The sequence below is a fragment of the Glandiceps talaboti genome, chromosome 17 (assembly GCF_964340395.1).
Source record: "Glandiceps talaboti chromosome 17, keGlaTala1.1, whole genome shotgun sequence".
NCBI lineage: Eukaryota > Metazoa > Hemichordata > Enteropneusta > Spengelidae > Glandiceps > Glandiceps talaboti.
This window is the reverse complement of record NC_135565.1, coordinates 23,571,356-23,582,732: the sequence shown is the minus strand read 5'-3', so window position 1 is coordinate 23,582,732 and position 11,377 is coordinate 23,571,356. Positions and strand designations below refer to the sequence as shown.

Sequence of the window (11,377 nt, the reverse complement as noted above, 5' to 3'; positions counted from 1 at the left end):
GTGCGATCAGTTCATTTACATGAAATCATGAAACACGTCAGTTTGGGGGAAGTTTTCACTAATACGTCATTTTGGGGGAAGTTTTCACTAATACGTCATTTTCAAACATAAACTACAATATAAATGGGAGTTAAAATATCATTCAAGAAAATTGCTCATACTCTTCGTGGTATTCTTGGCAAGTTAAGTTTCTTTTTCTCTGGAATTTGGTTTTACATACAAATATCTACATATATATAACCTCCATGATTTTTGGGGGAACCAAATATTTACCTTTGGGACAGTATACAGAGTTATCCATTTTCAACCAGGGAATCAAAGTAAGGTTCACAATATTACCAGCTAAATAAATTATATAATACCACAATATTGTAATTGACTGACATTTACAGATTGACATTGCTATGTGTTCTATCCACCGATTATCAATCAATGCTGATATTAGCTCAAAAACATGTTTTTACTTGTTTTTTAAGGACTGAAATAATACCACATTATTTCTTACATAAAATCTAAGATGTTTGTTAGAGTTGTCCCATGATTTTTGTTAACTATTAAGCATGCATTTCTTACCTAAAGAATATGTTCCAGTTTTTTCAGATTTGAGCACAGTATGTTACAGACTTGGGGTGAAAGGTCACACCCGATGATGTACTACTCAATATTACAGATACAGCATTTGGTGAACTGAAGTCAAAGCTATTGAGGTGTCCTTTATCTATGATTTTAATAAAAGTACAAAAATAAACATTTACAGAAAAATCTTGCACTATGTAGTCAGGAAAATTCAAATTTTCAAGAAATAGTAAACTTATCATATATCAATATTTATATATACATAATGTGTGTGTGTGTGTGTGTGTGTGTGTGTGCAATGGCTTTGTTAAAGAAATTTAGCAGTGAATTTTATGTTTTAGCATATATACAAGTATTTGTGATTTTGAAATTAAGCAATGCTTTGGTATTACTAAATATGTTATTATTTATTGCGATGTCATCGTGTGTGTTGTTTTATCTCCTGAAATACCATAGCTCACAAACAAATTCAATTGAATAACAATTATCAATCAACATAATAAGTTAAATGACATTACCTATTTTGGTCTCCTTGGCTCTTGAGGATGAAGGAAACATGTTTTCAATTTTGAATATTACAAATTTGTCATCTACTGTAGATCTCCTAAAAGAAAGGATTCAATTCACAGCATTCATACAAAATTATAAACTTGCAATGTAGATTATTAAATGTGGCTTTCATTTTGCCAATACATACAGGTATGTAAGGGTTTTTGCCAATACATACAGGTATGGAAGGGTTTTTGCCAATACATACAGGTATGTAAGGGTTTTTCCAATACATACAGGTATTTAAGGGTTTTTGCCAATACATACAGGTGTGTAAGGGTTTTTGCCAATACATACAGGTATGTAGGGTTTTTGCCAATACATACAGGTATGTAAGGGTTTTTGCCAATACATACAGGTATGTAGGGGTTTTTGCCAATACATACAGGTATGTAAGGTTTTTGCCAATACATACAGGTATGTAAGGGTTTTTGCCAATACACTTACAGGTATGTAAGGGTTTTTGTCAATACATATAGGTATGTAAGGGTTTTTGCCAATACATACAGGTATGTAAGGGTTTTTGCTAATACATACAGGTATGTAAGGGTTTTTGCCAATACATACAGGTATGTAAGGGTTATTAGCTCAATCTCAAACTAGGACTCTTAGTTTTGATTGTACGTATACCAGAAATTGACAGAGTACTGACTACTATATGATGAGATGATCATCATAAAATTATGGGGGGTTTTTCAGAGAATTACAATATGTACAGTAAATATATATTCACTTTGGTGCATAAAACGCTATCATTCTATTTTCTTCAATAAAGGAATGTATTCATGCAGAGATTTTATCTTGAAGAGATTCACTTGGTATTTATTTCACTCTCATTCTACATTTAGTAGTTTATGATATAGCTACCTTGAAGTATGAGTGATGGTATAGATATAGACTGTCATAAATTTCAATACAGTGCTTTTGAATTGTGTTATAAGTTTTGTACAGGTAAGTCGAGTTGGACTTCATATCAGTATATACTGCATATACGGATATAAATTGATGTATATACTGCATATACGGATATAAACTGATGTATGTACCCTGAGTCTAAGTTTATGTGATTGTCAATTGTATTTTTTCCAACTTTAACCAACGAAGATTTGAATTTTATGAATGGAACCTATTACTAATTTTAGTCCTCAACGGGCAAAACCTGAGAGGATCTACTACGTTGGCGTCTGTCTGTCCGTCAGTACCGTAGCAACATTACTTTCCCTACGCCTTGTCCAGTATATGTTACCAGTGTTCCATTTCATTAAAACTAACTCATATACAATCTGACCGTGGAAAAATTGCTTAACTAAATCGTGACGTCATATAAAAACAAAAGGGCTGAAGACATAAGGCAGTGTTGGCGGTAATCAAGTTTATGGAGTTGACATTTTGCAAACTTGTGTCGACGTACATATTTCGTGTAAATGAAGATTTCATGGAAATTTAAAGGTTACTGTGAAAATAAACACTTTAAGTTAGGTAACTTGACCATCCTTCCTGTTAGTCAGCTTATAGCATAAATGGGACTGAAATTCAGTATAACTTTGGTAATCAAGTTTAATATGCTCTCATTTTCTTCAAAGTTGGCCATCTTGCATTTACAAATGTATGTAGGTACAAAGGTCATAACGCACGTAGCAGTTTTAGAGTTTCCAATACATGGACTTAATTTGTATAACAACAATAGATAGAAGTTCCTCCATATATCTTCTATTGATCAAATAGTCATCCAGCCCTCCCCTTACCCATGACCCCATCAAGTTAGAAACCAATCAACGCAATATTTACTTTGTTGAAGTTCTTTCACAAATAATTGCATAATTTGACTCCAATCAAAGACCTATAGCTATGTCGAGATCTATGCTTTGTAAGTCGTTGCACATCACGGTGTAATACCCACCTCCCCCCCCCCCCCACACACACACACCATACCAACACACATACACATTAGATTCAGGAAATGTCATTTACCACAAAAATAAGACCAAAAATATAATCGTGTATTTAATTTCTATTTTCTACAGTAGTTAGACAGTTAGACATGAGAAAAATGAAGATGACAACTCTCAATGTCAAAATATATTCAAGAAATTAGTATTCCATGTACTTCAGTCTATTATATACAACAGTCTATACTAGGATTAAGTATATACATAAATACATGTCTATATGTACACTTAGTAAAACATTCACCACTAAGCTGACATTAGCTACCTGTAAAAGGTACATTCAAAGACTCTCCACGCTAATTCGCTATGAATTATGCCTTAACAATCAACGTGAGTGAGCATATATACATAGCAGAGAACTGGCATACTCGAAACATAAGTAGTGTACCACATTGCATGAAACAGCACGTACTGGTCACAAATCACTTGTGAGCTAATATTCTATTCCAAGATGATCACAATACAAAGTATAATGACTTTATTAGGTACATCGTATTTACAAATATTCAAAAAAAAATGCTGTCATCTGCGTCTGTCACGGATACAACTGGACGAGTACGAGAAACGAGAGGACGAGCTAAATCGTTTCGTACTACGCTTGCGACTCTCTCGACTTGGTCCGGTCGTGGGGTAGTCCAGGCGGTGTACGGGACGTGATACTGCTAATCCCGACTTTAATATTCCGTCTGCAAATAGGACTAATTATGGGTGAAATGGATAACTTCCCCGTGGTCCAGTTTCAATACGCCTTTGTGATTCAAAACTGAATAACATGTCTATCTGACCTCAGACAACGAAAAGAATTCTTTAGTTGTCTGAGATCTGTCTAATGTAAATTCGTTGTTTTTTTTATACATATACTGAATGTTTTGATGGTAGTTATTGCTATTCAAATAGGGTAAGCTCACCCTGTACCTACAATGAATAAACTTGGGTATCACTAAGTTTCTGAACTCCTTAATACGTCAGTGTTGAGTCCAAACTTGCCACTGACAGTTGGACAATCAATGCATTCAATAACTTGAAAGTTGTTCTTATGTTTAGAATCTTTCGAAATATCAATAGGTGTTTTACCCCCATGATTCTTAATATCCTTATCAGCACCATGCTGTAAAAGTAATCTAACAATCGTCTGCAGCCCTCTATCAACAGCATAATGCAATGGTGTATCACCGCTAAAATCTTGAGCATTCGCATTCACCCTTTTAGTGAGCAATAGAGATACAATTTCTGAATTACAACTTAAAACGGCGGAATGCAAAGGTGTTGCCCAACGCTTAATCACGATATGTTGACTAATCAGGGCAGGAGGGATCGAATCAAAGGGACATCTTGAATTTATGTCAAAGATACCCTTATCTAATAAGAATTTACAGATTTCTAAATTACCACCAAGCGTAGCAAAATGTAGGACACTTATTCCCCCACCGTTAACAACATCGCGATTCATTGATCTGTAAACATATTCAACTATTGAGATATCATTTTTGAGAACTGCGAAATGTAACATGGAAAACCCACGTACAATGACATTGATGTCGGCGCCTTTTCCATGCAACAATTTCACTGTTTCCATACATTTATTTCTTAGCGCGATATGTATCGGTGTCCCCCCGTCTCGTGACTGAGTGTTTGGATTTGCACCATATCTCAATAGGAGCTCTACCATAGATACATTACCATGGCATATGGCATGAATGAGGGATGTGATACCATTTTCATCTTTACAATTAATAACTCTTTTAATGTTACCCTTTGGCAAAATTACTTCTAATATATCATTTAACTGACCAATTACTGCATTTAGAAGTATAGATTGATAGTGTGGATCACACTTGTCACAGCTAGACTTTTCATGCTTGCAAGACTTTATGTCGTCTTCACCTGGATGGTTGATAATTGTACCTTGATCACCAACTATAATACTTGAATCTGAGGCAAATATTCTCATCGAATGTCTGCTATCTGCAATTAGAACATATTTTCGTGGGTTTTTATGTTTCAATTAATCAAGACTTAGCTATGAAACTAAAAGAATACTCAGTCAGTAAAACATAATATTCAGATACACTTCAAATTCAAATATTCTTTTTTGCAAAACCATAAATGTTTCTCTCTCTCTCTCTCTCTCTCTCTCTCTCTCTCTCTCTCTCTCTCTCTCTCTCTCTCTCTCTCTCTCTCTCTCCCTCCCTTGCTGCCTATCTAACTACTGTAGAAAATAGAAAAGTCGTCATTGTGTGGCTATTGTAATCACAGAGAATACTTCATAAATATTCTTTTCATACCATGCCGTGACCTTCTGACTTCCTCCAGTATCTCATGCAGTCCTGTTTCCATTCTGCTACTGGTATCATCACCTAACTCACCTAAAATATAATATTAGGATATGACTAATTTAGTCTGAGGTTTGACTGTATGTGTGAGTATTTTATGCAGCAGTGTTTGACACGAATGATGTTCGGCAAGGATTTGTTTGAAATTAAGTTTGAGTGTCTGATGTATGGCTATCATTGAATGGACGCACGTAAGGACACGAATCATTCCTATAAACCCCTTCGGACTGTTCCCGTTGCATGCAGACCAATAACCAAAACTGTGTGTTAAGTACATGCATGATACACTGCAGTAAACATTCTGTCCACTCTATGGTACGTGCTGGCATGTTATACTGTGGTGTTAGATTACTAACGATTTAAATTATGATTTATGAATCGGACACCTGTATAACTATTACGGGTTACGGTTGACGAAAGTAACCCTGCCCTTAAACAAGTTGTACTGAGCTACATAAACTAGTTCTACACATCGATGAAACTCTACATAAGACACATACGTATATGTTTTGTGAGTGTTTCCATAATCTGTTGTACGATATCATCATTAGTTATTGCTGATGGATTGGTAACCACAGTTCTTGACACGTTTTCGATACATTCTTGTAAACTTTCAGTATTGTTTCCACCCTGGCATGTACTCATCATATTTGGTAATATTTCGTCTATCTTCATGCTAAGTCGATTACTTATATCCTCTTGGTCAGCTGACGTCATCAACATTGATGTTGGATCATGATTAGATCGACTGCGAACTGTGTCATTGGTAGACGAATCTTCCATCTTGAAAAAAAAGAAACGTCGATGAATGTGACGATATATGCACATTATCGGAAATTTTTATTTTAATAGCTGCTTTAGTTTTATTTTTAAAGTTATTAATGTGTGTGTGTGTGTGTGTGTGTGTGTGTGTGTGTGTGTGTGTGTGTGTGTGTGTGTGTGTGTGTGTGTGTGTTGACCTAATTCCAATAAAATCCCCCAAGGGCAACAGCCATATACAACACCTCCAGTACAGGGATGTCATTTTGGTCAGTACACACTAGTAGTACACCAAGTTCCAAAGGAAAAGGCAGACTTGCAATAGTAACTTACCCTACTCATGATGAGTGTCGAAATTCTCTTCTCACAGCTGGAAAAACCGTCTTCACACAAGCATACAATGACAATAGTGGGACCAAGTCAAGTCTGTGAAACTTCTCTTTAAACAGTACAAGGCACCAGTCATCGAGTAATAAAACCAGTTGAGTTGGTGATATATGATTGCAATGGATTGTATATGAGCGTCTCGTGATTATGACAAATCTATGCTGGGTAATAATAGGCGATTTACCCTTACACGGAAGTAGAGAGTAAGTCTTCACAAAATGTAGAGCAAAGGCCAACGAACAGGTTACCCCTGACATTGTGGTATGTCAGCATAGTGCGCCACCAACGGAAGATTATCTTTCGGAACGCTACACTGAATTTTCTTTCCATACCCTGCTCTATCCCATGGCATGGCCAATCACAAACAAGGAGCTTGTCATTCAATTTTAATTCGGCATGGCGAATGTAGTTGACAAGTATTTCTGGTGTGTCCATGCTATGAGGGAAAACAACAGTAAAATAGCATACTCTTTTATTAAGGTCACTGTAAAGATTTACAGACAGAGGTGAGGTCGGATTTTATTTTGAGAAAAATCATTTGGAAGTTGAACGATTGTTTTGATCTGACTTTCAACGTACATTGCAAATCTCCTAGTTGCTTTCACAAGGACTGTCCATACATCCATCCATCCATCCATCCATCCATCCATCCATCCATACATACATACATACATACATACATACATACATACATACATACATACATATATACATACATACATACATACATACATACATACATACATACATACATACATACATACATACATACATACATACATACATACATACATACACGTACGTACGTACGTACGTACGTACATACATACATACATACATATATATATATATATATATATATATATATATATATATATATACATGTACTGAACCATAGGGGTACATAGTATTTCTTAGATTGTTGTTAAGTGTATATTGATACATTTGTAGTAGCAGGATTCTTGTGATAGTTTCCTTAGGAAAACAACAATCTAAGTGTCCCTGTGCATTGAATTACTGTGTGTTAAGTAGTGAATATTGAATCGTAGATTGACAATTATACAACTTTTCTACCTCGATTCTGATTAACTGCTATCTTCATTTAGACACACACGTGATTAAAATCAATACCTCGGTTGCTCAACTCGACAGTATTTCGCGGATTGCTTGAATATTTGTGTGTGTGTGTGGGGGGGGGGGTTGACTTTCGATTGATAATGACGTGAATTGTGGGATGGGCGCTGAGACTGCATCTGTCTCTAGGTATATAAATAGTCTTAGGAAAACTACTTAGCTTTGGCAATAATTTGATGTTTTGATTGTGTGCAAAACCGAAAATTTCTTTAGGACACACATGGTTACTTTTTTGATTTATTCTGATTTTCCTTTAAGTAACTTACAGAAGATAAATTTGTAATCTTGTCAATAAAGTGTTGATAAATAAATTTGGAAAATACTTAACTACTTTGTCCACAATTTCCGAAAAAATAAAAACAAAAGAAATCCAACTTCCTATCCGATGGCGCTATTAAAGATGGCGGAAAGACACGTGCCTGCTTGTTGACAACATCTTACTGTCATGTCAACCAAAATCGTCCTACATGAGTGATTCGGATGGGATATTTTATTTCAAAGTTGAAAACCTTGAGTTTCAAGGTAAGGTTTAAAACTAATATTAAAGACATTTGTAAATTTTGGTGTAACATATCTGGAATAGATGGTGCAAACTAAACATTTGAGAATCGATCGTTGGATCCCTCGGGCTTGAATCTCGCCATCAGATGTCATCTCAACATGTTTCCAGCTCTGACTTCTAAACCATAGACAGGATACACACAATCTGTCTAAACTGTGTAGATTTACGTACACTTTCAAACACTTCCTGCTGTGAATGACATCCATGTATAAATTATGCGGTGTTAATGCATCTTTTCTTCTGGGCAAACTTGTTGTGTAAGAATCAAGCCTTTTGTTATGGTCAATGACAAAACGCTTTCAACTCCCCGCATTTGTACAGATGAGGTCTACACATTAACATTACAGTTGTGAACAACATTAAGTTCATGTACTAGTATGTGAGAAGATGTGGTCTGACGTCATGCATTGTTCGTTTGGTTTGATTGTGACTCTTCTATTGTCTCAGTTTGTCAAAGCAAGGGAAACTGTCGATATTGGACAGGTTCTCACACGCTCAAGTGCTGCATCTGTATGTTACTCTGTTTTATACATACATTCAAATGCTTGCACCATAGGCGTGATTACATACACAACTAATAGTAATACTGGTATTGCATTATTACATTGTGTACCTCGGATGTTTTCTGGTGGCTAATGCGATTCACGTTGAGGACTTGAGGTCATAGTTCAAGCAGCATTGACAGACATGCCAGGAATCGGTCGTAGGCTTTCAGATACCATCATAACTTCTAACGGTTTACTTTATTTTAAAGTAGAGGATGTCTATTATGAAGGTAGGAATACTACTTCTGAAAGTTCTTGTTAGCCAATAACCAGAGATTGCAATTGTATAATAATATATTTTATTAATAATAGCGTTATGTGCACTGTGTCAGATCATGGATGTATTAGGAGACGACTCGACGTGCCAAATTGTGCATCACAGTTCCCATGTCACTTTTCAACTCTCGTCATGAAACCAAGGAAACACTGACTTCACTATATGGAGTCAGATATATGGCCGATCAGCTGAAATAATGGTACAGGACCTAGGAGCATCGGTTTTATATTTAGACTCTTGAGCTCTGTTTTATAGCACTTAATTGTCATTCAGTGGTTTGCACTCATGTTTGAACCCCCACAACAAAAACAAATGTGGCTCTACAGAACTGGAGAAGGTGGGCCCACCAAAAACTAACTGACTAAACATATTTAAAACATTTTATGATTTATCTCATCTTCATCACTTTCAGAACTGTATGATTGGGCTGATGTAAAACAGATATGTAGAGTTCATACCATATCTGATTCTGGTAGGAAGCTAAGACGTCAAAGCAGTACACCAGCTGGTAATCTTGTCCAAATAAATGGTCAAAAAATTGCAATATTTCGTCATGGCAACAAGGTGTATGCTATTAATGAGAAATGTCCACATGCAGGTAAGTAAGCTAGGCATTAACTGTCATTTTTCAAGTTACTCCTCTCTTGCTCTCATTTTTAAAAGAGGATAGAAATAACCATCACCTCTAGTAAGATTTTATATACATGATGATGTTTGAATTGTAATTTAGTTGAATTTATACCTCTGCTACATGGCTAGGAAAAATACGCCTATCACAGTATCAGTGTTACTGCAGAGCTCACATAGCTGGTACATTGCTGGGAAAAAATATGCCCATCTCATCATGAATGTGGATAACATCTCTGTGCCAAGGTCATTCTGCACATCCCTGTACCATAGCTTTGCTAAGCACACATACCGGTAGTACACAGTTGTTCACATCCATGTACGAGCTACATGTATGTTGAAATCATACTCTGTAGCAGCCCTTTTGTTAAATTCAATCAGCATTGCTCGCATAGCTGGTACATGGTTTTGAGAAATACCTGTTACTGCAGTGCTCACATAGCTGGTACATGGTTTTGAGAAGTATAATACCTCTATTACTGCAGTGCTCACATAGCTGGTATATGGCTGTGGGAAATATCTACATGACAGCTACATGTATGCTCACATAGTTGGTACACGGCTGTGGGAAATATCCTTTTTACTGCAGTGCTCAGATAGCTGGTACATGGCTGTGGGAAATAGCTACATGACAGCTATGCTCACATATATAACTGGTACACAGCTGTGGGAAAAGGCTATTGTAGTTGTACATGGATGTAACATGTTGTAAAAACCTATGCTGCATTGCTATTTCTCACATCCATATTACATTGATGTTGGCATATCAGTTACACATCTTAAACCTAGTGTGCTGGCCAGAGTTGTTTCAGTGATATTTTACAGTGGCAGGTACAGCCACTGTGGTTCCATAGGCTTGATACAGCTATGTGCACAACCCTGCCCTAGATATGTGACTAGCAGAGGTAAGGTATGAGAGTTTTCCTGTATAGCTCTAACCTGTTAACAGAGCATCACTAACGTCTAAAAAGTTCACAGACACACAAAATATAGTTCATCTCCATATACATGATGATGAACAAAGAAGAATGAGAAAAATAAACCAAGAATGATTTTATCCTTGGAAAACATTGATTGCATAAAATTAAATTGGGCATCATGATCTTTTACAGGTGGTCCTCTTCATATGGGTGACATAGAAGATTTGCCAGATAAATCCTTATGTATCAAATGTCCATGGCATAGTTGGAGATTTAATCTGGACACTGGAAAAGTTAGACATCCTAAAGGACGTGATGTGACAGCTATGGTGTATCCAACTAAAGTTGATGATGATGGCAGTATTTACATTGGTTTTCAAGAGTTTTCACCACACTTCTTCCAGAATGAAGATTTCTAAATTGTATCAGGGTATGTTGTTTATGAGGCTTGTGAAATAATGTGGCAGCAAAAATTAATAATTTAAAAAATGTTAGTTTGTTTCTTAATCATTATGAATATAGAATATCAGTATTAGAATGAGTTACGTCATGTGATATTGACAAAGTTTAAGAAAATGGTATGACATATGTACCATTGATACTACCTCAAGACATTATTGCATACCTGTATGCAAATGATTTGTTAAAGCAGTGCCTAGTGTAATTATTAAAACATATATTATGGGCAATAGTCCTTATCAATGACAATATAGTCTATATCAATGGCAATATAGTCCTTATCAATGACTGTATCAATAT

The 11,377-nt window shown here is 35.9% G+C and overlaps 2 protein-coding genes across 2 annotated transcripts; one reads left to right on the top strand and one right to left on the bottom strand.

The window, feature by feature from the left end:
• Nucleotides 1-3,132: 3,132 nt before the first annotated feature.
• On the bottom strand, nt 3,133-6,723 carry LOC144448372 (uncharacterized). Its single transcript, XM_078138593.1, has 4 exons — nt 6,500-6,723; nt 5,908-6,190; nt 5,360-5,440; nt 3,133-5,039 (listed from the first exon to the last, which is right to left on the bottom strand). Exons 1-4 carry the CDS (start codon nt 6,506-6,508, stop codon nt 4,015-4,017), a joined length of 1,398 nt encoding a protein of 465 aa, XP_077994719.1. The 5' UTR covers nt 6,509-6,723; the 3' UTR covers nt 3,133-4,014.
• Nucleotides 6,724-8,097: 1,374 nt separating this feature from the next.
• On the top strand, nt 8,098-11,078 carry LOC144447967 (3-phenylpropionate/cinnamic acid dioxygenase ferredoxin subunit-like). The gene is made up of 3 exons (XM_078138087.1): nt 8,098-8,209; nt 9,484-9,669; nt 10,811-11,078. Exons 1-3 carry the CDS (start codon nt 8,155-8,157, stop codon nt 11,035-11,037), a joined length of 468 nt encoding a protein of 155 aa, XP_077994213.1. The 5' UTR covers nt 8,098-8,154; the 3' UTR covers nt 11,038-11,078.
• The last annotated feature ends 299 nt before the right edge of the window (nt 11,079-11,377 follow it).

Bases quoted from the DNA above. Each gene is read 5' to 3' on its own strand.
- LOC144448372 (XM_078138593.1), bottom strand. The intron at 5,441-5,907 runs GTATGTGTCTTA...ATTATATTTTAG, and splicing joins AACACTCACAAAACATATAC to GTGAGTTAGGTGATGATACC. The intron at 5,040-5,359 runs GTATGAAAAGAA...TTCTAATTGCAG, and splicing joins AGTCAGAAGGTCACGGCATG to ATAGCAGACATTCGATGAGA.
- LOC144447967 (XM_078138087.1), top strand. From the start codon at position 8,155: ATGAGTGATTCGGATGGGATATTTTATTTCAAAGTTGAAAACCTTGAG. The intron at 8,210-9,483 runs GTAAGGTTTAAA...CATCACTTTCAG, and splicing joins TGAAAACCTTGAGTTTCAAG to AACTGTATGATTGGGCTGAT. The intron at 9,670-10,810 runs GTAAGTAAGCTA...GATCTTTTACAG, and splicing joins TGAGAAATGTCCACATGCAG to GTGGTCCTCTTCATATGGGT.